The sequence below is a fragment of the Tubulanus polymorphus genome, chromosome 7 (genome assembly GCF_964204645.1).
Source record: "Tubulanus polymorphus chromosome 7, tnTubPoly1.2, whole genome shotgun sequence".
In the NCBI taxonomy this organism is placed as follows: domain Eukaryota; kingdom Metazoa; phylum Nemertea; class Palaeonemertea; order Tubulaniformes; family Tubulanidae; genus Tubulanus; species Tubulanus polymorphus.
In genome coordinates, this window is record NC_134031.1 from 20,576,756 (window position 1) to 20,604,234 (window position 27,479).

Below are 27,479 nucleotides of genomic sequence, written 5' to 3' on the forward strand. Positions count from 1 at the left end.
ACAGTTCGAGTAATACAGCATCAACAGCAGCAGCAAAGCTGAGCGAAATCAAAAATACCGGTACACGGTTCCGTAAATGCATGCAAGCGATAATTTGTACAAATTTACAATTCATTTAATATCTAATCCTTTGATAAATATGCCAATATACAAAACATTAATTACATACATTTATGTAGTACATGATTTTGGTCAGGTTTTTGGTATTCGTTTATATACAAAATATCAATAATAATAATCATCATTGATAATAATAACGTATTAATACACGTAATAATAATAATAATAATAATAAGTTAGTTTATAGTAGTATTCTAACATGACAATTTGAATATTGAAATGCATGATTAGATTTTTGTTCCAGTTGTACATTGCGTGCATTTTCCCTCAGCAGGGATATGAACCTGATTCGGTATTGTTGGGTATTTCAAAATGGTAACGGACATCTTTTCTTGAAAGGGATATATGGGAAATTTGATTGATATCTTTAGTTAAGCTCAATACAGGTGCGCACATAGCTATCATAGAACATACATTAAACCACACGTAATTAGGATGTTTTAAAACCAGATTTTCTCTTGGAAAAAATCTTGAATTGATTCGTTTACAACATGCATCAACAACTGTGGGATATTTGAGTGGCTTAAAGCCAATGGTTTCAATGCATTTTTGATTTTTGGGCCATACAATAGAGGACTTGCACGTGACATCATAGTTAGCTTGCCTGGGCTTGAGACTTGCCACACTTAACAACTAAAAATAAAGGGGTGGGAGATTGACAGACTTCAGCAGTCTGTCATGTTTATTACGTATTGTGTCGGACCACATAAGGTCTTGCACATGAGGTCATAGTTAGTTTGCCAACCAGTGTCGGAGACCTACCTCATATAACAACAAATGATCAGGGGATTCGCAAACTTTGAGCGTCTGTCATACAAATCACTTATTATGTTTGGCAGCCACAATGGCATAGTAATAATGGTAAAAGCACATGGCTACGAGACCTGTATAGTGAAGTCACATTGTAAAAGCACATTACTGTTAGACTTTTATAGCATCTTCAATCTCAGATCTGACTACCTATGTATACATATACACATATATTCATTCCATTCATGAACATTATGTCAATACACACTGTATTAATAATACAGATAATATACAGTTTATTCATATAGATACATGTACACACGCATACATACATACATTCTAACACTCGTCACAATTGAATGAAGCAGTCTTTAACGGAGCTGACCAATAGCAGCTCTCACGAGGCTGGTAAAACACTTTCATCTGTCATAATCTTATCGTTGTCATTTAGTTCGTCGTTGAGTATGGTTTGAACACTTTTTCATGATCGTCGAATTCGTTTTCATAATTGTTCGTCGTTGTTCATTACCGGTAAATCTTCCTCGTGGTGAACGTACGTGCACGGGAAATATCCGATCTATTCGTTCGTCGTGAAATAAATATAGAATAGAATGAAAATTATTTAATGTCATATCGTTACCAAAAACTTAATCTGCTAAGAATCCAATGAATCAACACAGTCAAATAAGTAAGATATAGACGGCAACAGATTATACTCGCGATTTACCAATCTCAACAAATTTCCCTGACTTTTTAGCTATTCTAAAAAATTCCCTGACTATTCCCTAATTTCCAGTAAGTGGCCACCCTGAATAGGCTGAACCCCAACTCGCTATCCATCCGCCTTTTTTGACTGTTATATTACTCTGGTTAAATGGGTATATTTCATACCTTTCCGTCTAGCATGCCCTTCCACCAGCCACGCTGTTCTCCTTGTTTACTGATTATCGCCACTCTGTCTCCTTCCTGCAGCGATAGATGATTCGCTTTCGTCGCCGCGAAATCATACGACGCGATCGCGTAACCGATTATCTGATTCGATTTACCCGCCGCTGAAAACAGTCAACAAAACATCGTCTTCAATTATCTGAGCTTCACAGCACCGTTGAACAATGATGATCTATCTGTTTTCCAGTGTTATCAGGAGACTGAGTTTGACAATCACTTGTTACTGTTAACTTAACCCAAGCGGAATAAACCAGTTTTATTACAGATCGTAAAGTTTGTTGTGATGAGGTCCTACGGTACAGCTTAGAATAAACTTAACATCATCAATGTTCATCATCTGTTACGTTTATTTTTGGACAGAAATTAAGCGCAATTTAAACGCAAAACGTACATTATCGCATCGGCTTTCAAACATGTTCCGATCATGTGTGCAATGTGTTTGAATAAAGTAGTGCAATAAATCAGAACAATTAACGTTGAGTTTATTCTAAGCTTACTGTATCATAACAGAGTTGTTAAGACTGGTGATTTGTTTGTTCTTAAATCAACTACAAGTAAAGAGTACGTGAAGGGAAACCAACACCGCTACAAAAATCGAGAAATGGAAAGATTTACAGAAAACAAAATCACATTTTTAGCTCAGTCAAGTTAACAGCTACTGTACATATCAGAGGCCTGGTTTCAATAATACTACATTAGAGAAGTGATTCATTTCCGGAACCAGTTGCAATTCACACGCAATAATTTGACCTGTGCTAGGATTTGGCTCGGGGCCTGGTCTGACGTTTTTGGTCAAGCCAAATATGGCTTGGACCTAACAGGCATGGACCCATTTGGCACCGTGTGAACAGTTGTTCCAGGCCTAAATTGGCACGGGCAAAAACGCTTGCGTTATCGCGACTTATGAAACCAGACCAAAGACAATAAAAACATTCGGTCACATAAAAACTTTCACGACAATAAAACAACACCAGGTTTCAAAAACATGCTAAAGATGAAGTGCCAGATTTCCGTGTGAGTGGTTGATCTATTGAATACGAAAAAAAGTTAAACGACGAGAAGTTTTCAGGGAAGTGAGAGGGAGACAACATCTCTCTTACCGGACCAATTTTTGTCTTCAATCACACCAGCGCCGGCCGCCACTAGTTACATAATAACATTATTGAATATCAGAAATTGGTAGTTATGACTGATATGAATATTCTGTGCACAGTCCCTTAGTATTCAGTAAAACTTCAGTTCATTTTTAAATATACAGGTTGCGCCACTTTTATTTCACTTGATTTCCAGGTAAGTGGCCACCTTGCTATATGTATACATTTCATATTCATCTTATCTTATTCAAATTTCAAATGAGAAGAACTGTGTTAAGCTACCCCTGAAAACAGACTGAGTACCAGTTCTATAAATGATCCTGGTTCTATTGTCTTTTAGGAATTTCAATCGTAATAAGTAGTCAGACATTTCTTTGAATGATACATACCTGCCGTACTTTCTTTGAATGGAATTTGTAATTTCGAATCTAAATCTTTGAAGCTTTCGCCGAGCGTATTTTTCTGATAGAAATCTATCAACTCCTAGAAAAACAAAAACGTAAGATATAACATCGTTCACCAGTTTTTCCTGTTACGATAGATAGTGTAACTCAATAGTAAAACTGAAGGTATTTCTAAGTCTTTCCATATAGCAACTGATTTACAGTTTATCTAGTTCAAATAAATATGTCCTTCATTTTTGCAGTCTAGTCGTAACTTACTGGAACACTTTTGAAGTATTTCACATCAGCAATGAAGAACTGATCGTTATTGCGGTTGACTTTTATATGTTTCACCGATGAACCATATCTGAATAGAAAACAGAAACAGAAACGTGTCAGACAAGTAAATCATGGAATCATGAAGTTGATTCAACAAGGGCCACGGTCTTAAAGTTATCAAAGGATCTTTATACCATTTTGCAGTATCATTCGACAGATGCCTCGACCAATAAACGCTTTCAGAAATATAATACTTACTTGATACTTATTGCATATTCGCCCTTCCGCGTTGGATTACAACTCTCACGCACTAAAAATGTACTCGACGGATGCCGATCTAAATATTGCGTCGCCACCGTGCGTTCCATTTCACCCATGAACCTATACAGTCAAAAATCATATTGAAATTATCATTTCGAAATTTTCGGAAGGTGGATGCCTTGAAAATGTCAAGAAGAACTAAGCAACGAAATGCATTTTCTAATCTCGATTTTCAAACCATTCCAGAGCAGTTTATCATAATCATATTAGATCAGTTACGGTAATCATAAGTTAGTTTTAGGATGAAAACAGCGATGATGTCTAAATCTAATAATCGTGAATGAAAATATCTCAACTGAAAACTTAATTCACCAAAACTATTGAATAATTACTACAAAGAAACATGCAATGTTTAGCGTACGAAAATCATGCGAAACGAACAGAAAAATTCAAAGAAAAATCTCTCTAACAAATTATTTCTGATTCTTCAATACACGATTATAGGCGAATTCTTATATTAAGATTAGAAAAGTTAGGAAAACGTTAGCAAGCTAAGCTAAGATTTCTCACACAATTTTTACCATTTCTCCATTCAAGAGAAAATCGAATACGAGGAATTGTATAAAGTCGGTATTTATTGTTGATTTCATCCATTTAAATCATACTATTGACATATTTAGAGTTATCGGGTTCCAGTTGCTTTGAAGTTGGTTAAAGTGAACAGTGGACGTTTCTGCAACTTCTGACCGTATCAGCCATGCTGGAAACATCTATCTTGAGGCCGGGTGGTTACCGTAACTCATAAATGGATCTTTCCCTTGTTTTCAACGATGATTACATACATTCAACAATTTCATTATTATTTTTTGATTTACTGGAGATTTTTGTGACCATTCTCATGGAATGGAGAATGAGCCTGCTTTATACGTAAAGGCAGCCAGGATTTCTCTACTTTCATATTTCATACATATATTCATTGATTCTTTAAGCAAGTTCCGACCCTGGTAAGCGCGCAGGGATGATAAAGCTGAACATGCTGCCAGGCCGTCTACACGGCGCTGTGTTTATATAAATATATATATATACCTACCACGAATAACCGTTCAAATCGTGAAGATTTACGTAAGAATGTTGAGATTTACGAAATAAGTTGTAAAACACTTCGCCCTCGGGCACGTCACCGCGGGGTCCTCCGCTGACGACGTAGGGTGGAGTAGCCGGCGACGATATATTGGACAAACGCTGGGACGACGCCGTTGAACTACTACGCGAATGATTGCACACAACAAAGTCACCAGACTGGAAAAATGGTAAAAAGCCTCTACGGTATAGTTATATGATTTACGGCAAAAAGAAAAACGTTACTTTTCCCGAAGCGTACATCGAAAGCATTCTGTTGATATAATATAAACGAATAGTACAACCACCTATCGGGAGGTAGACAACGAAAGCATCGATTCCAGTTATTCCATCTGAGGAGTTAGGAGAACTGTTCGCTACATTGAAACGCTCAATACAACCCGGCAACCAGATGTAGTACAGTCGAGACTTGGATTTATGATGAGAATAGACTCATCTCGATTCTATGACCAATCTATAGCCGCGATCACGCGAAGACGATTAAGCCTGGTCCGACGGTTTTGGCATGGGCCCATTTGGCACGCATGTAAACGTTGTCCCAGGTGTAATTTGGCCAAATTTCAACCGAGCAAAGTGATCTTGGCCATCTATTAAGACAGGTGTTAAGATTTCAAAACCGATTTTGGATTTAAGTCACGACTGTATCTACCGGTTATTGAGTCGAATTAAACCCTTCACTGTGGAACTGAGCTGTACTCATAGATTATTCTACATCTAATGATAATGACTACAAGATTAAAAGTCGTAGATCTATCAGTTTTCAGGTCCATTCTTTCTCTATACATCGTTCGATTAAAGAATTCAATTAGCATTCGATTGAAAATGAGAATGTTTTCATATTGCTTCTTCAATAATGATCTTTTTATTGAAAATTACATTGGGTGCAGAAAACTGGGCGGCTTAATGGATAAAATGGATGAAACACTGATAGATCTATTTGACGTGTTGTGTATTATAATGTGATTAAAAAGAAAATGACAAAAAACAACACTGCACTGCATCGCTGACTCATGTGGTGATAATACTAAACGCAGGAGTAGGTCGGCCTTGTGACTGCCAGCAACTCTTTGTCACGCTGTAAATACCTGTCAATCTACATGCAACATGTCACACTTGTTCTTCTGAGATAAAAATTCCAAGTTTTTCCCATTTCACAGATATTATATAGGAAAATGTCGCCTTTATAAAAAGGAAGAGATACCATCATACTACAGTCAATATTTTAGCGGTGACTGGTTGATTAAGGGGATTTTCAAAAGAAATTGCTGAAGAAAGTTGCCCTTAGCAAACGCTATAAGTGATATGTAAATGAATCTCCCGAATATTTCCCGGATTAGAGGAAAATTTCTAAAAATCCCGAATATTTCCAAACTTTCCTAAGTTTTTCCCAATTTCCCGGTTATGTTAGAACAATGAGTTTGACACACACACCATCACCCGATTTGCGACCAGTTGCAATCCATCGCGCTCCATGTTACAAGCAATCACGAGTCGACCTACGCCCGCGTTAAGGTTGGGGATTATAGAGTACGTATGACAAAAATATTTCTACAAAACAAAAAGAGAATATATGAAAGAAAATCAATGAAAACGTGGATAGTATTTAAAGCATCATCCTCGATGTACTCGTCCTCGATGTACTCATCCGCTGATAACAGTCGAGGATCTGCAGTGATCTTATGCCGCTGGTTACGCGAGTTAATTTCACCTTTGCCAATGAGCAGAGAACTGTGTTTTTGATTTGATACTATTACTGTGTTACGAACTATGTTCTACGCGTATTTGGTTAACCGTTTGTTAGGTAGCCAGATTTATATTTTACACTCCTTTCACTATTTAATTCACTTCAAACAGATAAGCAGTAAGGGAGGAGGCAATCCAGAGAATCAGAACATTCGGCCCGAAATAAGAAATTGTCGGTGTTTTAGACGTGAAAGTCATTTGGATTGGTCAGCTAACTGACGAATGAGAACTGAGAACAAGGACATTTTGATGATTGGTCCAATGCATTCTCAGCTAGTTTACCAATAAGAACACTTAACCTTGACAGAATTGCTTTTAGATATTGTTCTGATCTCAGATCGTTAAAAACATTTCCAAACTGCCGAATGTTTTTTTTTCAGTTCAGTTATCTACTGCTGCATAGGCGAAAATGTAAATTTTCTTCGTAAAATTTCAAAGCGCCGACCGATACCGAGATTCTACACGACTGCGTGTATCACCAAAAGCAGGCGTAAGAGTATAATGTGCTAGCGGCGCCATCTACGATCACCGGAGAGACATAGTTAACATACCACGGATATTCGTTCATATCGGGATAATGACGCGGATGATCGGAGGGAGGAAGAGGGGGCGGCGCGCCATTTTCATCCGTGCCATTTACGCCAATAGGTACCGAGTGAGTGGTGTGCTCCTCGTAAGACGTCGCCCGACCCATCTACAAATAACATATAAATATATACATTTCTACAGCTAGTTTAAATGATTCTAGGATAATGCTGTGGACAGAAGCCCACCGGTTTATTGCTCTCCACAATAACCAGCGCCTAATAACCCCCTAGACAATAATCCCCTCGCATATTGTCTGGAGAATTAAGGTCACTTCGTTACAACTGTGCAACAGGGCCATGAGTTCAACAAAAAAAAAGAATTTCAACATTTATGCTTCAATCAGTTGCTATAAGAAACTTTTGAGAAAAATCTTTCATCTATGCATTCAAACATATGGTGAAATAAAAGTTTTTCTGTAACAAAAAATTCAGTATATTTAAGACATCTGAAATGAAATATCAGGCTTGTATTAAAAATGACGTGCTCATAATTAGATCATTATAACGCATTCAATATTTTCGTGAATTTTTAGTGTTTCAAATGATTTTTCAAGTCTTTATGAACTTAATTCACTGAATTCATTTTTGATACAAATATAAAGGGACACTTACACCAGGCCTGTGTTCTCGCACATTATTACTTGGAAACCAACCTTCTTGTCGATGAAGCCTGCCCTGTAAAAACAAAACAATTTACAATCAATGAGTGAACTGAAAAGCGTGGTTTAATTAGAAAATATATTTTCCATCTTAGTCACTCAAATAAATGTATATCAAAACTAGGAAGTACAGACAAAGGGATGAACAAAAAGGGAATGCTGAGGCCTGAGTGGGCTAAAAAAAAAAGTTGGAAAAGCTTACCTCCCACCAAGTCGAATCTTCACGATTGATCACTTCTAATACATCTAACGGATCAAATTGCAGACCTTTATATCCATTTGGCGGGGGCGGCGTTCCACGGTAACTTCTGATAGCTTTTACTTTTACTGCAAGATCAAAACATACATGCATTCAGTGAAAAGAGGGTCGCGGTCCTGCGATCAGAAAATCAAACTTTCCGATGAAAGGCTGTGAATAATATAACAGTGAATACTGTTATACTATAATCTGGATTTAACTGTGTACTATTTCAAGCATGAATTATCTTTTATACGTTGGGCAGTTTGTGATTTACACATCATCGAACACATGTATTTATACCGTTCAATGATGTACTGTGGGTGAGAAATAAACTAAACATCTTTGAATACAGTCATTTGTCCCCTATCATAGTTTACCAGGGAACACGTTTACAAAGCCCTCGACAAACTGGTCTCTGATCATAGGCTAGAAATGATGATACGTACCTATACACGGTCTCTGAGGCAGACGATGTGGAGATCCTGATGTTACCGGCGGTCGTGGAGGTGGCTCTGGTTTCACTGAATTACGAAGTGACGTCGCCGCTGAAATAAATTCAGTACAATTTTGGTTTTCAAACTGCCAATTTTTCTAAACCACTTTCGTTTCATTAAATTCAACTATGAATAATATCTATCTTACTGTCAGCTTTCTTGATGCATTCTTTGTGGACAGCCATCTGAGAATCTGCAAACAAATTTAACAATCATGGAATCTACTGACTGCATGCTCTGCATTACTTGGTTCTAAGGGGTAAATATCCTCTACAGGGTTGTAGGTGTCAGGGCTGCTAACCTCTATGATTGTTGTATAATTGAAAATGAACTCAGTGTTCCCCGGACTCACTGATATATCAACTGGTCATGGAGTGCCTTGGAAAATAATACGTCAAAAACAGGGGCAGCATTTTTTTGTCAGCCATTTTGAGGAGATCGTCAAATTTACCCAGTGTGACTAACAAATCATGATTAGGAAAATAATCTGATTTGACAGGATAAATTTGCCTTCGCGATAATGCTCTGCAATTTACTTACTTTTGCATAGATATCCTTGAAAGAAGACACCCCTGAGCAACCGTCCACAAACATTGCATTCTGTCGGTTGAGTGAACGTATGCATTACAAAGTCATGATTGTTACGTCTATATCCGTCTGGCTGATTGTTATCTCTGAATCATAATAAAAGAGGTATTTTCATTTTTAAAAAGGACTAGAGAGATGAACTAAAATTTATAGAAATATTGCGTATAAAATCTAAAGCCAAAATCGCACTAAGATCAAATCCGATTTCTGTGAATTGGTCTTCAGAACACAAATTTTTTTGCCATCGTTTAACTATCTGTTCATGTACCGCTATCTCGATACTCTTCCCAAACATTATTTTCCCCAATTGCCTGATTTTCCAGGTTTATCGGACCGGAGTGGTCACCCCGAAGAAGTATACCATATACCCATACGTGACCTGGGAACGCACAAAAAAACAAACGGTAATATTTACAGCGCAATTTTGATGTTTTCGATCCATTTATCTCGCATGTCATCGGTTTTAGCGTAAAATGTAATCGCTGTTGTGTTATTTTTCTCCACAAGTAAAAACGGACTATTCCACTGAAATGACAGAAAATTATTTGAATCAACATGGTAAAGAAATTAGAGGGAAAATAGATCAAGATTGAAAAGTTACTTCCGATCCCCATCCATAGTATCAGTCATACGTTTCAAAGCAGTGTTAACCACCCTAGTTTACAAACTTATACCAACACATGACCTACTGCAATAGGGGAGCCTATACATGCACCATAACTAAGTAAAATCTGACATAGTTTAATTGAAAATGAACTAGAAATGACTCTGACATTTTCATGATGTCATCGAATGGGTCAAGTTAACCCTGCTTTAAAAAATGATGCTCGTGTAACCTATTTATCACAGACCTGATCAGAGATTTATGCTCACCTTATCACCTTTAGTTTTTAACATATTTCCGGCATTGTCTATTTTATAGTTAGCCAGAATCAGACAATTTTTGTAGCTATAAACTTCACCCTGAAAAGACACAGAAAACAAAATGGCGTTTTTATTTGAATATCGATCATAGTTGATGAAATCCACTGCCAAATCAATTCAACTGAGGACTTTATTCAAATCTACATGCAAAGTTGTATCGATGAAACCAGCCATTTTAATCATATTACTTGTGTACAAATTTTCATGCATCTGAATTTCATTGAGTTGATAAATCCTTTATGATCAAATAACATATTATATATAAATTAAGGAAGTGCTGTAAATAAGATTTTTAAGCCAGCTAATTTTTTTGAGGATGTTGGGAAAATTTAACCTTAACCCAGTATGAAATTTGTTTTCAGTAGAACTGATATTTGACACTCTTGTGTTGACTGGTTTCTAATGTTTTTACAACGCACAAACAGTAAAGCCTAGAATAAATCTTTTTTTCAAAGACCTTTAAAGTGGTGGTAACATAATAGTTTAGAGATCGGGTTAGGTTTCATTTCGAACGAACTAGATCGGCATACCGTCACCTTTAAAAATACATTTCACTGCAGAAATTCAAGCCTGAATTCAAGAAATACGATGAGTATCATGTAATAATCCGATCTACTCTAACCTTTACTGATAGAAATACCAATCATAAAAGTGCTGCAATCTTTTTTTGGCTCTAGAACTACGACGCATAACAGAATCATGGAACATAAATGAATCGAAGTATTAGGTGAGTTTCACCAGTACATTGTAACATCAACGTTCCTCATTGATAAGATTCAAATACAGTATGACGATTGTAATGATTTTTGATCAATGATTTCGCAGAAAATTCTGAAAAGCGACGCCGAGTTCGACCAAAATGATCGTGTTTTCCACGGTATTGAACGTCCTCACACATAGAAGCAAACAGAAATTCCACGGAGTAGCTAGCTAACTTGATGACTTTTCTAAGATTTCATTGAGGTTTTTTGTAAATCATGTAACCATTGATGATCCCCTCTTATGCTTCAATAACTAAATAGTATACATGTACATGCATTTCAGCCATTTTGTGCGTAGAATATACTGTATTTGTTTGAGAGCTACCGTTTCATATCACAACAAAATTCTTTGTTTTTCTATTTGAGCACTTTCCATTTTATGTTTGTTTGAGTAAGACACCTGTAAGATCACGACCCTTGGAATTTATATTAAATCTAATCACAAAACGCAATGTCCGCGCTCCAATTTTAACTTAGAAGTCTAAAGTTCTTTTAAGATATCACTCAATTCCATATACAGAAGAACCTCATTACAATGAACTTGAGGGGAAATATGCCGATTATAACTGATAGTTCGTAATATTTAGTGATGAAATCATTAGAATTTATGCATTTGGCACAAAATTCTAGTTTGACAATAGTGAATAAATTGTTATACTGGAGGATGTTGTAATGAGGTTTCACTATACATTACATTATACTCTGTTACTATTCAGATATTTTTTTTTAGAGTAAGATATTCCACAAAACTTGTGCCTTTTGCTACGGTACATTACACTGTCTACTTACCAAAAACATTCACACATACAAATAACGCCTTTAAACTAATTTAATCTACAATAGTTAGGGTTCAATATTACAAGATTTTCAGATAATACATCCTTACAAAAATTACAAGCTGCACCCTCAAAATGGAGTCACAAACATAGTAGAAATCAAGGGTCAGTTGCAAAATGATTTTTAAACTTAGGTGATGACCGCGAAAGTGTACCGAAGAGATGCGTTTTTATTTGTAATATTGAACCCATTGAGTACATCATGCAGCAGCATTGCTTATTTTGAATGAAAATAGATCGAATTAAGGTAGAGACATCGATCAATCCAGTGACCTTGACCTTGAATTAATAGCGTAGCGCATTAGTCAAAATTTTGCATAAACGAACATTTCTTTAACGGCGCACGGACTTCTTGTGTCCTTGTACCCCATCAAACATTACATTTCGGTTACCCAATAAACGTCTTTGAAGCACTGATTTGTTAAGTTCAAGGTCACATTGGAAAGAATAGAATTAAGAGAAGAATGATGACGAGAGTGAGATATAGAGGCTTACCCATAATAACTTATCCACCATCTAGAAATAAAAGAAAAACAAAACACACGAAACATGACAACAACATCGACTAGTCGAATAATGATATCGCGCGATGACCAATCAGGATTGAGCTGACCAATCGAACTGACCAATCACGAGCGACGATGACAGTGATTTGACCAATCAAGTGACGGATGGGTGTGGTGAGATTTTGATAAAAACAAGCGCAGTAATTGAGACAGTAGGAGAGAAAATCGAAACTGGTTGTTTTTAACAGAGAAATTCATGTTTCGATCGATATTATCGTCGAATTGGTTGTTTGAAAATGAAATATCAACTGAAGATAACGCAACGTGATATTTGATTCAACTGAGTTTTAAATCGTTTCGAATTAGGTCTGGTTTCGTACAAATGAATCCTTAAAAAAAGTTTAAAAGAATAATTTCATGCCATAGTTGATGATAAAAGGGCACAATAGAGACCAAAATATTCCACATAATTTCACAATATTTCATAGAAAATAATAATTCATACATAGTACTAGAATTAAGCTGACTTGTTGCGTTTGACTAATCTTAATAATGGGAAGGTAATAAAGAAAGTAAGGCCACAAGTAGAGTAAGGAGACGGTTTGTGACAAGGAGATGAAGAAATGAGTGAGTCAAAGAGTTCAATAACTTCGCAACACCACATAGTGACGAAAAATGATATTACAATGAATATTCTCTGAGAAAAAAACCAGCACAAAAATCACCACGTACACTGACCGAATCTACACATTAAAATACGGTAATTATATATTCAACTATCATTTCTAAACATTGATTTAAATATACCGGTAAATGTTGTATTCATTAGTAAGCGATTACTTCTGTAAATAACTTATCGTAAGCTAAGATGTACGGAAACAGTACCGAGTGTAAGATGTACGGAAACAGTACCGAGTGTAAGATGTACGGAAACAGTACCGAGTGTAAGATGTACGGAAACAGTACCGAGTGTAAGATGTACGGATACAGTACCGAGTGTAAGATGTACGGATACAGTACCGAGTGTAAGATGTACGGATACAGTACCGAGTGTAAGATGTACGGATACAGTACCGAGTGTAAGATGTACGGATACAGTACCGAGTGTAAGATGTACGGATACAGTACCGAGTGTAAGATGTACGGATACAGTACCGAGTGTAAGATGTACGGATACAGTACCGAGTGTAAGATGTACGGATACAGTACCGAGTGTAAGATGTACGGATACAGTACCGAGTGTAAGATCTACAGATACAGTACCGAGTGTAAGATGTACGGATACAGTACCGAGTGTAGACTATATGTATTTTTAGAGAAATGCGATGCGTTAGGTCGGCCTGTGTTAATGTATTCTATGGACATATTGATTGAACCCCTATTATTCCTGACCTGCAATTCTTGAATAGTTAACCCCTCATGACCAAACAGCTGCATTAAATTCACTGCAGTTCAGGGGCTGGTTGCTCAAAAGTTGGTTAGAGTTAACCAGTGGATAGTTGATATGGTGACAATTGAAATCTCATTGCTACTACGGTATTTAACGGCCGGTTATCTCTAACCAACTTTTGAGTAACTGGCCCCCAGAAGACAAAGAGTCAATTGTTCCAGGATCACATCCAGATTTAAGATTTAACTTATTACCGGTAAGCGGGTTTGCCTATAAACCCAGCATAGAAATGCTGCTATTTGGTTTGCAGGGTTAAGATGTGTACGGTAGTTGGAATGGATATTCATAAACAAAATGTATGACCAAGATTAGTAGTTGGTGTCATCATCAAATTATATGCGGCCATGCTTGTGTCGGTTCGGAATGGATGGGATTCAAAAATCAAATTTAACAGAACGGTCGACAGGTTCCGTCGAGATGTTTGACCAAGCGCGGAGACCAACCAGTTCGATTTGAATTCGGTCTCCACAAATTATCGAGAAAATATCGGTTTATTTTCACATACCTTCGATTTGCACATTAGCATGACTCGATCCAGTAGAAAAATATACCTACAAATAAACGAAGAAATTCACGATTCAGATATTCATCGGAGAAAACTGAGAAGGAAAAACAAAAACAGTTTTACAAGTTTGTTGCCAATGAGATATCTCATAGTTCTGGTTGCGACTGGTCACTACATGGGCGGGTACTTCAGATATCCCGTTTTATTCTAGCCCGGGTTTTTCTAATTATAGTTTATCCACGAAATTTGCTTTAGCGATTATACAACGGGCAATCTCATTGGCAAGCCCGCTTATGTACCTTCGCACTGGGGCTAGTGTGGCTGGGTTTCGTACCATAGTGAGTCTCGATGCCATTGGGTTCCAATCCCTGCCTACTATTTGTATTCCGACAATCAGAATGACACAAATCCTAATTGGCTGATACTTTAAACAAGCAGTTTCAGCCTTAATGCTTATTGGTCAATTCAGAACAATAGCTAAGTAACAAATAGCTACTAACAATGGCAACCAAGAGATAACGACTAGGACCAAGTTCCACAGTTGAGAGTTAGAGTTAACTCTTGAGTTAAAATTACCGGGTAGTTCATTTTGAATGAGTTAACTCTGAGTCAAATCTTAACTCAGAACTGTGGAACTGGACCTATAAGTAGCAACTAATCACAGTGGCAGCAGCTTGTTTAAATACTTCAATCAAATTACAAATTTCGATCAAAACAAACATCGAGATTATAAGATTTCTAATTGAAGTTACCGGTACCTAGTTCTTGACCGAGGATCGTCGTGTGATTTGACACGTAGCTCGCCGTCTTTCTGTAGTCGACCGTAGTCCCTCAACGACGTGTTCTCTGGCTGTATTCATAACAAAAACACACACACATACACTTTACATATACATACAAACGTACCAGTACATGTACAATAACAAATATATATCTGAAATACTTTTGAACCCTTCGTATTTATCTAATTAGTCCCTCAATCTACTGGACATCACTCAGGACATTATTGGCAGGTTCAAGGATTGTTTTTCCCAATTGAAGCCAAGGGGTAGAGGCGAGAGAAGAATAGATCAGGATTATATGTACCTGTTAAATTGTAGTAGTTTCACCTAAGATGAGAGTAATTTGACATGAAATATTAATCTGATTTTCTGAGTATTTTGATATTTTAGGGAGTAATTGAGGTAAAGAGTAGAAAATATGTAATCTCAAATAGAAGCCGTTGTCAAGTTTGGAAAAATGTTAGGCGTACTCAATGGCGCTACCAGGATTCAAACCTATGAACCTTGGAATAATGAGACCAGTGAGTACGTGACAAAAAGTGAGTATGAACTGCTAGGGCCCTCAGAATCCAGTAATAAAAGTCAATAAAATCAGGGATGGATTTTCATTTGCGAGGAATAGTCTCAAATATGCTGTTCAATGATAGTAGCAACCAAAATGAACGACGCACGTCTGAGGACTAATGGAATGGGACTTATTTGTGGGTGTTGTCAACCCATCTGAAGTCATACGACAGTTCAGAGTAGTCCTAAAAGAAATACCACATCAGGCAAATCTTATGTCAATAGAACTGGAAGAAAACTTGGGATTTTTCTGAGGAAATATTTTAATAATGTCAACATTAACAAACCTCGTTTTAGTATTACGTACCCATGTGAGATCAATTATACTGAAAAAAATATAAACAATAATATAATCTTCGACATTAATTTGTCATCAGTTAAACAGGTATCTACTGATCAGAGTGTTTCACAGTTAACGGTATAACGCACTTACCTGCTTTGAATTTCATTTAATAATTTCAACGATTCGTTGTCTCGTTTTACCTCATTTACATAAGTTGATAAATCCTAGAAAATAAACCATGTATTATAAACAGACCCGTAGCCAGGTACCGGGTACTTTCTGTAAGGAGCATTCATCAAATGTAGTAATAGTCAAGGTTCACTATTTCAACCTGAACATTACAGATCAATAGAGTATATAATTCATTAATACGTATGACCTACGTGCATAGCATCAAGAGCCTTTTCAAGACCAGCCCTATCTTCATGGTCGCGGTCTGTTTGTTTTAATAATTCCTGTTCAAAGAAAAAGATTTCTAGGTTAGTGGCGCCGTTCTGATGATGAAAATCAAAATCGAAGAACTTTTCTCATATAGAAAGTTGATCCCTGAAAGTTAATTTACTTTGAGCGTAATAAACTGACCTTTAATAATAGATGATATTTGAGTACTCGTTGCATTGGTACCGACAGCAGATCGCGTAGTCGAAATTTACCATCATTCGCTTTCTTCTGACATTCCTGAAATCGCAACAAATCCAAAACCACATGAGACTCTTTATTATCTATTTACTTTTCGATTATGAATACAGGGCTAATCCTAGAAAGTCCTTAATGACAAATTCTTACCATAATATGTGACTGATAGGTATCATTTTTGCCAATTTCGTCGATGTGAGCTTGTGCGTCTGGCAGGTGACTACAAAAATCCCCGTATATCAATAACTTTTGTTTCCACTTCAAGAAACAGTCGCTGATTTTCGGTAATCCTATCGTGCAAGCTTTATATAGTTCACTATGAAACCCTGTATGAATCTGTGCCAACTCCTGCAATGAAAAACAAACGTATTTATATTCATACCTCGATCCAAGTGGTGAACAAGTCAGTGACCATACTTAAGATTTTTTTCAAACTTTTTCATTTCCATGATCCTTGAAAACTCAGTAAGTAAACTTCGAATTTATCCAAATTCAACAGGTTGAATCTATGCTATATAAACGTACCTCAACATGTCTGAAGATGACGTCACGATCTCCCTGTGGTATGATGCCCCTCAACGGTCTCATAAAATGCTGAAACGTAAACGACATTTTACTACGAACCGATAATCAGTACAACAAAAAAGACCGGTCTAACTGAACAAACAAGAACATAATCAAAACAGCTTCACATGTTTGAATCACTTCAAACTGCTAAATCTGATCCATATCGCTTGTAGCGAGCATTTAATAAGAAATCATTGTATACTCACAGTCATTATCATATTGAGAGCATCGACGTAATTCTTCTCGGTTTCAACCAGTTCTTTTACGCAATAATCGCGCTTCGATTTCGGTTCTTCCGTCGGACTCTATATAAAAACAGTAGAAATTCTTAATTCAGTTTCACGAACACATACTCAGCAATTTCACTTTATCCACGTTCAAAAATTATTTCTTCATCCTTCACCGTTTCATACAGATATTTTTACCGTTTTGCCATAAAACCATCGTCATTTCAACTCCCATTTTGTTTCGTGATTTCAGAGTAAAATGGGGAGGTCGGCGAATTGAAGGCGATCGCTTCGTGATCATGCATGACACAATATGAAACATTTGTGGGATTTTACTGTTATTTTTGCATCACGGATTATTGTGATCTTATCGATTCATTGAATAAATCTAATAAGTCTACGTATGATATGTATATACCGGACAAGCAAAGCAAGCACATTCATCACAACGAAAATCAGAATTCATCTTGCTAGATGAATTCTGCATTCGAAGATTAAAATCATTGTAGATTTGTTAAAAACTAACTAAAATCGGTACAAGGAAAGTTAGTGAGGTTAATACCATTCAAAAAATCTTTAAAAACCAAGGTTTAAGCAGATCAGGCTATTTATTCGTGAATGCAAATGCTTTGACTAAACTCCTAAAAAGAAACTTAAAAGTTTATAACTCAAATTCTGCAGATCTGCCGCTGTCCTGGATTTCCAAGATAGGGTTAGTACATATAGATATAATTTAACAAATGAGGACATTTTTTCCGCCGATAATGATGACGATGAAAGGTGTAATGGAAAGAAATTGAGGAAAACTCAGTCTGCGAGATCTCACCAAAAATATCCGGGACCTTATGACTGACTCAAAAATGAAGACTTTTTACTTTTGAAGCACAAAACAGCACCTTCATAATTCAAATTCATCTCACTCATACAGCCTAGATAAATCTTCCCCCAAAGACACAAAACATTACACATAAAATACTCTAGTTCTTTGGTACCAGTCGCCCGATCAAAGATTAAGCCTGCAGGACATCTTTAACCAACAATTGAGCTACTGGCACCAGGTTTTCACGAAGATTTATTTGGAGGAAAATGAGAAGTTTATCGAGGCTGTATAATTCGTGTGCGTTTCCATTTTTGTAAACACTATTACAATAGCTCATATAGATATACATAATGTTATAAAGCGATGCATAAAACAAGGACATATCATCATCAAGTGTAGGAGGTTAATAACGATGACCAGGCCCTGAAACCGATTGGATCCATAGCACTAGTCAACATTTAGCAAATAATATTCAATGTATATGTTCATTGTATTCAGATATAATATGCCAGTTGCGTCGAGGACAGTTGCCTAAAAGTAGATTGAAGTTCAACTTTCTGATGAATACCAAACCATTGAAATGATGAAATTTTTTGAATCGACACTATGTCAATTATCCACAGGTCAACTTGAACCAACTCTTAAGCAACTAGCCCTCGAAATTTCATAAATTCTCACATTTCTTCCAAAAATTTTGACTGAAACATTTGGATACCAAAATGGAAATTCTTCCAAACTTTTTTACTAAAGAAAATGATCCTTTTCATACAGATACCAGGGTGTACAGATTGGGTAGCAAGTTTCTACTGTACGAAATGACTTTTTTGAAATTTCGGATAATTTAAAGCCTTCCAAAAATTGAGAGTAAACTTAAATTAAAAATAGAATTTGAATTGAAAATGAACCAGAAACTAGAAACAATTCTGATTTTGAGAGTATTTTGATATTTTTGGGCGTAGTTGAACTCCAGTAGTAAAATAGAAACTACTCTCAAATACAGAAATAGTCGTACCCAGGTCTGCATGTACATAATACTCTAAATGAGAATTGATGAAATTCGATTGGATACTAAAAGTTAGCAGGTCACAAAGGTCATTCATACATGTGGCGCGGTAACCGAGGAGGGACGGTTCGCGACAAAAACGTCGTAAATTTTTTCGCCTTCTTCGTCGGAATCGGAATCCATGTCGTAAACGCCGGCTGAGTGATTCTCCAAACCGCTGAAAATATTAGAAAAACAAATAACGCGATGGCTACAAACGTTATCGAGATCTCGCGTACGTGACTCGTTCGTCAGCAGCCTCCGTGTCCATCTCCAGTTACACGTATTACTCCAGTTCCAAGAAGAGTTGGATTAAATTCATCCGATCACCCAATACATTGTCGCTATCTGAAAATTTGTCCAATCAGTGTTTAGATATTCCTATGTGGTATTGAACAGCAATTAAAATCTATACGTCAACCAAAACTTCGACCAATGACTGGAACCGTGAAAGCCCTGAAATTTGAAATAAAATGTCGTAATTCATCGAGATTGTTATGGAAAATTCACCACAAATATATTGCCGCAGAAAAGCCTTGATATAAGAAATGCCTTCAAAATAAATGAGCCTGAAATATAATAAGAATGAGCCTTCTGACGCAGTCGACTGTGGATATCAAGGATTCCACTCATGGCATCCACCAGACGCCAATATAGTGCATTACGACATCACGATGCCGGATTTTTTTTCAGATTTATCTTACTTCTATGAACAAATGATGAATGAAATCGTGCCATATTTTAACCCTAAACATCAATCTGGGTTTATCTTATCTATCGAGACATGATTTGCTTAGTTTTTGAAGAAAGGCGATAAAAATCTAGATCAAAAGTTATTAGAAAATAAACGAAATTTTGATAGAGTTGTCCAGTGCACGTCAATTAGCGGGAACTCTGGTGGCGCGGTGTCCCCATCGAATACCGTTACGAGATCTGAAATAAAGAGATGATACATATCTAGCGAGATGAACTAAATCATAGAGGTCGCAGACAGCTACAAGGTAGAGCAAAGATTGAGGGAAAATTATCTGTTAGATCTAATACATAATCACACGCACACCAGACGAAAGAAATCATAGCTAATCACTTCATCATTATAGATAGATACAGGGAGCAGACAAACGAAAAAGCTAATTCTATTCTTCTATGTCTATTCTATAAATAAAACATCATAAATCGAACGCAGATTCCTTCTTTTTTTTTTAAGGCGCAGAGAATCAGTTGCCGTTAATAATCATGTGAACAAGATGCTTATCATCATATCATCATAGCAGAAAATGATTTCCAATCAATGCAGGTACTGATTATAGACACCACCATTTTATTGCTAGAGCATCGTGTTTATGCAGCTGATAGCTGGTTCTCAACACAATAAAGAGATTTAACTGCGTTGTTTTTTCTGAACCAATCACCCTTTCAGACTTATGATACGGCAGACAGATCTAAAGCAGTCAATCTTAGCGTTACTTGAAAGTGACTTCAAAACGAAACTCTACGGTTAACCTAGGCCTCAAACGATGATACTTATTGACTAGACCAGACCGTTTTATCATTTTTCATAAAGAACCTTCTTGAAAAATCTTGCAACGCAATTTGCATTCTCGGTTAAAGATGCTTGTTATTTATTCGAGAGTATGCAGGTCTAGTATGAAACTGAAATTCACCTTGATCCAAAAAGACTCGGTACATGTACCGGTACATCAAGTTGCTTTGTATCATTTTAACGTGTTTCACAATCATAATAAACTGTGGACCCAGATCCACTGCTCAAATGAACAATCTTACGCATAGTTTAGACTTTAACCGATTTCGAACTCGGTTTGGCTTAGTAGTACGTATCATACGTTCTGAAAGGGTACGGTACAGAAAACATTATCAAATCTTTTTATTTCATTCACAAGAAAAAGATGTAGATTTTGAGACGTCCGAAAAATGTATGGTAGTTACGTAGTAAAGAATTTAAGAAAGGATCTGAAAAAACCGCGTGCAAACATCAAATAAACCCATTTCTAGATGGCACTGTATTCATCGAAACATGGTCTTGTGATACATCAATGTTCATACTACTCAATCAATACAATAGAGATGATATTTGTGTCAACCACGACACAGATTATTCAACGTTTCTCGACTATTTCTTATAGTGATCTTTATGAATACTGAAGATGACTTATGTGAGCGTTTGGCCATTTAACACGTCCACTGCCACTGAACTAATACCGCTCTGCACCCAATTGCCACTATGAATATACTCATATAGGTTGGCGCTGGAGCTGTTAGAGCTTTAGCTCAAAATTGACCAATGAACTTTGAGAATGAAGCAGAGCTTTTTCAACAGCCAATCAGGAACTGTGTCCCGTCTGCTAAAGTGCAAATTTCAAACTGCAAATAGGAAGAATCAGCTACGAATATATCCATAGTGGCGCTGGTGACAGAACCGTAATTATGAGTATGTTCTTAGCCGGCAGCGAACGTGTTAAAGGAAATACATGATACGCCAGTGCCATCTATTAACGAGAAAACGTAACGTAGAAACACTACTCCAAAAAGATTAGGCAAACACAACGTAATGAATAACCAGCATGTTTTCGTTATATACCGGTTGTTGAGCGCGACATGAACAGAGATCCTCGTAAATATCCTGTTCCTCTTCCATCGGGTCTCGATAGATACTCTCGGTATCGTTCTCCATTTCCCTAAAGTAGCATCGCGTAAAAAAAACGAACAACATTAGAACATACAGCGGTCATTGTGAATGGGATGACGATATTAACTGTCACCAAATCACTGATGAACATGTATAGGCTAATTATATAGTACTCTCGTCAGGAGAGACATGATCCCCATCCCGTACTGTTTTTGTTTTCATAAACCAGGATCCAGCTCTATTGTTCTTGTCTCATAATTCATCTCTCAGATTAAGACATTGAATGCACTGTTTCGCTCCCGGCAGGTGAAGTGGGCTTGTAATGGATACACCAAATAAACATAAATAAATTATGGACTAATACCTTCTCTAGAGTCTAACTTTTCTGAGATCTATAGTACTGGACCCTTTGAGTCAGAGATAGGTTATAAGCCCTGACCAAGAAACATATCTTCACCGGGGTTCAAAACCTAAAAGCTCTCGGTTGTGAGTCAAAACTCAATCTACCAAGTCATGACGAGGGCAGTAAGACAGTTTGAAGTGGATAACGTGGTCTGGGATTACGTACATACTACGTGCGCAGGTATGAAAACATCAAAGTAGTATTACTGGGTAAGAAATGAACAGGATTCTGAACAGGATTCCCCAAACAGGATTGTAATGATCGATGATCATTGAACATACCAGTAGTTTCTATAGGCAGCTATACTGCAGAGATCTTACAGCTAACCGTATTGGTTGTCAAATATAAGAAGTGTTTTACATGACAGATCCTCGATGAAGTTTGTAAATCATTAGTTGTTGCTCCAGCACTGGTTGGCTAATAAACTATATCGACGTCATGTGCAGGATGTTAATACAGGGCGACGGGTATACTGGCAGCTCAACAGGTTCCCCATCACGTTATCCCTGAGACAGAAATCAGTTCCCTGTGTTTTCTAGAATGGTGGTCACCTCGTTGTGACATTCCACGAGAACACCATCAGAATAACCCAGCACGGTAGATAAACGATTTTTTAAACAAACAATTCATTCATTTTCGTCGTCGTCGTAAATAAGGAAGGAAAGCGCTCAGCGAGCTCAGAAAAATCTTCGTGCAATTTAAGTACGAAACATTTCTTTTCTTTAAAATTAAATCTTCATTATGAATGAATTGATCAGTAAAAATACTTACGGCACAAGTAAATCCAATCCATTATAATATTCGTGTTCAATGTCGACTGATTCATTTCGAGGCGGAAAACCGCTAAAATAAAACATAAGAAATTTAAATTACAAATTAAATTAAATCATTCCTGAAAGAAATATTTCAACTTTATACTACTGATTATAGATGAATTTGGTCCCATGGATTATTTTCGAACCTTCCTCTAAAAAAACTAATAACTAACCTGCCAACAGCTGCCTGAGCTTGTGGAGTTTTCGACAGTTTTGATAAAGTGCTGATCACCTATTAAGAAAAAAGAAAAAAAAAACGCGATTAAATCTTAGTGCGATAATCAATAACGAATGAACTTGTTTTTAAACTGATTAAATCTGTCGATCTGAAATATACTGTAAATGTGATGTAAGCAAATAATTCTGATTTTTCAGCCTGAAGTCGAAAGAGATAAAAGTAAAAGGAAGTGATAAAGTTTGAGCGAAGCGTTCACTTCCACGGATTCTTCTAAGTATTGTTTTTCACTGATAAATCACGCGTAGTGAAGATATAACGTTTAAGTGGGAAAAGAAAACCGAAACATAACAAGATTATGAACAGTTACTGTTTTAACCCACGTCGAAACTTCAAGCATTAATTCACCAGGATCTAATCCCATTATACGGCTCGTGCAGAGACGATTTGGCCCTCGAGTCAAATTTGGGCTGTGAGGCTTCCCTGGGTTCTTCTAATTCTCTGAGTTTGGCAGGTTTTCCAAGACAGTGGCCAACTTGTTACAAACCTGTCGGGTTACCAACCGACAGACAGGTAGACGATTAGCTAAAGCCAACTTGAATCATGCATCAAGTATATCTATCATGTCTCGACCAAAGCCACTCTGATATTGTGGCCGTGTGCTGAGGCGCTATTAACATCATCAATCAGGGTACCGACAATGCTACTAGGGTAGCGAGCAAGGATTCTCCGGGTGGCCAGTCCCAGCTGAAATGCACATTGTTTCCCCTGACTTGAATTGATTTGCTAAGAATGTTATCAACTAACACAGTCAAATACGTAAGACATGGACGAAAACTGTTTCACTTAACCCGCAATCTAGCAAACATATTTGCTTGTTTAATCCCGGAGTTTAAGCTTTTTTTTTAACAAATTTCCAGACTATTCCCTGATTTCTTAAAGGAAAGAAAATCCTCAGACTTTTTCCTGATTTCCAGGTATCCGTGACGATCCGCCAGTGGTTTTACTGGGTTATCGCGCTTCAGTGAAATTTATACCATACACCGAGTGAAAAAGTGAATCTTATATCTATCCAATAACTTATTCGATAATCTTTAGATTAATAGCCAGGTCAATGATCTCCCCGTCCCGGGTCGATAACAAACAGCATTCGAGGATTTGAAAGGGTTAAAACATACCTTGCCGAAGTTTCTCATATCGAACAGATCGTACGAATCGAACAAATCACTTTCTCTCATCGCGAACGTGATTTTACACGTTTGTAAAAACGCTCGTATATTCTTCAGGCATAAGAACTGCAACGATAAAAAGAGACATTTAACGTAAAACTTTAAAAATTGGAACATTCCGCGCTTTAAAGTCATCATCTATCTCCGTCTGTTCAACAGGGAATGATTTCATGCGTTCACCGTATTTTGATGATCACTTCCTGAAAATATGGTACCGTATTTTGATGATCACTTCCTGAAAATATGGTGAAGCGCCCTGTACCACAATTCTACAGGGTGGCGCCACTTTCCACCGATTCACAATGTCGAGTTTTCCATGATTTTTCTCGGTTTTAACAAAAAATTAGAGTAATTTCTAGGATTAAAATTTCACAATTCATTCATTTTTCACAGCGAAACATGCACAGATGAAGAAACAATAAAATGGTCAATAAAATATTCACATTTCCTGAGCTTTCCAGGTTTTCCAGGTCAGTAGCCACCCTGCATCCCAACCTAAAGTTCATCGAAGAGTTTGCGATAATCTCAAGGGATTTTTTTTATAAACCAGGAGAATTTAGACAGAGGTATTTTTTCGCACATGATTTAAAGTAGCTGTCTGTCTCCCGCCACCAATTACCCAATAATGGGTTACTATGGAAACAACTACCGGGCAAACATTTGTAACAAGTAATTTGTACATCGGACGAAAACCATAAACTATGAGAGCTGGACAAAAAGGTCAAGGCCTTTCATTGCCCTTTAATACGTGATAAAACTATCTTGCCTTAGTAAGAGCATTGGCAGAAAGATTCAGTAGACTCCCGTACTTGTCCACATGGACAAACGATCAGGTTTAATTGAAAGTGAACTCGTGATAATTCAAATTTTAAGAGCATATATTTCAATAGGTTAAAATCTATGACTGAGAGAAAACAAACTACTACCCGATATCAGGAGGGGGGGGGGCGTATTTTGTACCAGTTTTTGGAGTTAATATTTGACATTAGTATTCAATAAGGGAATCAGGATCACTTGAAAAATGAAACTGCGAAAGAGGAGTTCACAACTGAAACACCCACAGGCCAATTTGAAAGACAAATGATTTCTGTGAACTGAATATCAAATAAAATCAAACTGTCTTCGAAAGATAAGTCGTCACCTCGCTGAACAGTTGTCATATTTTTAAACGTAATGATGGTCTCAACTGAAGACGACATAAAGCAGGTTGGACTGTATTTACTTTGCTTTTCCAGAGCATCATTTACTGGCTGGTTGACATTTCAAGATAGTCAATAGTAAGCCCTACATAGATTTGCAGCTTTAAACTACACTGGGGGGTTATAATAAAGGTCATTGATTCAATAATAAGATATGATGATTCTTATTTGAGCTCAAGGTTGTCATTATGAATCATTCTTATGTAGTCACATTTGCTGCCTGACCCAAAACCCCAATACACCACACAGAATTTGATAGTTTAAGCTCTTTTCGTCATTTATCTTAAAAATATCGCAGTGGATATTTTACTGTATGCGGCAAAGTGTTAACTTCCGCTATCTTACCATACATCGTCGCTGATTGGCTGATTAATGCCGCCCATGCGCAGAAAGGTGCGCGACTTAGAAAATTCGAGGAAAGTGTGGAGAATAGAGTTAGAGAAAATAGAGCGGATTGAGCGAGACTCGAACCCGGGCCAGTAAATTACTAGCGCAGCATCATACCACCAGACCACCGAGCTCGCTGAAAACCAATCTATCTAATAGTACTTCACCTTACCCTAATCCTATTCCTAGGGGTAAAACGGACCCTAACCCTATGGGTCCTTTAGACCCTAAACCCATCGGAACCCTAACCCTAACCCCAATAAAATGATTATAGTAATGATGTAGGGTAAAATAGCGGAAGTTAAATATCCACTTCATTACCTTTTGGTTTAAAACAAACTACAAATCCTTGATGTAACTTTGCCTTCACTCAAATGAATAACATAGCAGTTTGTTACTGACTAAACCACAGTCCTGTTTATGACTGAATAAACTGCAGTCCAGTTAGGCCTACTGTCTAAAACAAAAAAGTCCTCCTGTTGCTGCAGTCAGGAAGGTACTGAGTAAACCGCACGTTGGCCTAGGGGAATCAGGGGGAAGCAATAGGTGATGATTGAATTATCATTAAAATCACCAAGTCAGTGTGTTAGGCGCGCTTGAAGAATTCTTTTGAGGATTCATTGAGACTGAACCATATAACTGACAAAACATGACTAAACCGCAGTCCAGTTACTGACTAAACAGCAGTCCTGTGACTGACTACAAAGCAGTCCTGTGACTGCCTAAAGCAAAGTCAATAGTTAAGAGGCCTTCAGTGTAAAAAAGTAGTAGTAGTCGAAGAAAATGACGTAAAACTACATCATTACCAGTGAAATGGTGAGCGATATAAAGTAGACATTCAATTCATCTTACGATAATATATAAATAAAATATCATTGCAGAGAGTAGAAACAATACCTTCAAAATAACCAAACCGAAACTTATTTTTTGACAATCTAATTACACCTACCTGCGACATTTGAGGTCGGGAGTTGAAGTCTTTCGGATCGACGCAGTTCGCCGATAGAACGTTCAATAGGTGACATATTAATACACCGTCTCGTAGACTTTGTGCTAGGTGTACGACCTCGGCGTCTGGCCCAGTAGCTTCGTGGTTCGCCGGTAAAACTTTACACCTGACGAGCCATTCTACACACATTCGCCATTCTTCCTTGTTAGCCGCAGCCATTTTGTTTTTTTCCAGATGATTCAATGGGGAGCTGCAACGCCAGCTGTCCCCTACAGGTGGCGCTCAAGTCAAAGTGGGTGAACAAAATTGGCCATTATCCATTTGAATTTTCAGATGGCCTAGAAGCCCCTGTTCTCGTGGCTTTTTCACAAACAAGAGGTGGTGAGGTTCGAACCCTAATTCAATTGCGATTAACTTCGCCTGCACTGGTCAACCAGTCTAACCAATCTAGGGCCTAGGGTTAGGGTTATCTTCTTAGACCGGCA

At 37.2% G+C, this 27,479-nt stretch overlaps 1 protein-coding gene across 6 annotated transcripts; it reads right to left on the reverse strand.

Annotated features, from left to right (window-relative positions):
* Window positions 1-275: 275 nt before the first annotated feature.
* On the reverse strand, window positions 276-27,200 carry LOC141907970 (guanine nucleotide exchange factor VAV3-like). Of its 6 annotated transcripts, none has more exons than XM_074797702.1 (29): window positions 26,995-27,200; window positions 24,409-24,525; window positions 23,229-23,287; window positions 23,012-23,083; window positions 21,790-21,886; window positions 17,308-17,406; window positions 17,060-17,128; window positions 16,685-16,882; window positions 16,481-16,576; window positions 16,282-16,353; window positions 16,049-16,122; window positions 15,923-15,941; window positions 15,028-15,119; window positions 14,270-14,315; window positions 12,304-12,324; window positions 10,161-10,250; window positions 9,703-9,812; window positions 9,240-9,373; window positions 8,848-8,892; window positions 8,652-8,750; window positions 8,167-8,291; window positions 7,918-7,980; window positions 4,926-5,134; window positions 3,833-3,955; window positions 3,575-3,662; window positions 3,302-3,395; window positions 2,919-2,960; window positions 1,762-1,922; window positions 276-1,447 (listed from the first exon to the last, which is right to left on the reverse strand). In XM_074797702.1, the coding sequence occupies exons 1-29, from the start codon at window positions 27,181-27,183 to the stop codon at window positions 1,373-1,375; spliced, it is 2,778 nt and encodes a 925-aa protein (XP_074653803.1). In that variant the 5' UTR covers window positions 27,184-27,200; the 3' UTR covers window positions 276-1,372. The 6 variants fall into 6 exon arrangements, with proteins under 6 accessions (XP_074653803.1, XP_074653807.1, XP_074653804.1 ...); XM_074797706.1 differs by lacking the exon at window positions 4,926-5,134 and adding an exon at window positions 7,270-7,412; XM_074797703.1 differs by lacking the exon at window positions 12,304-12,324.
* Window positions 27,201-27,479: the final 279 nt, after the last annotated feature.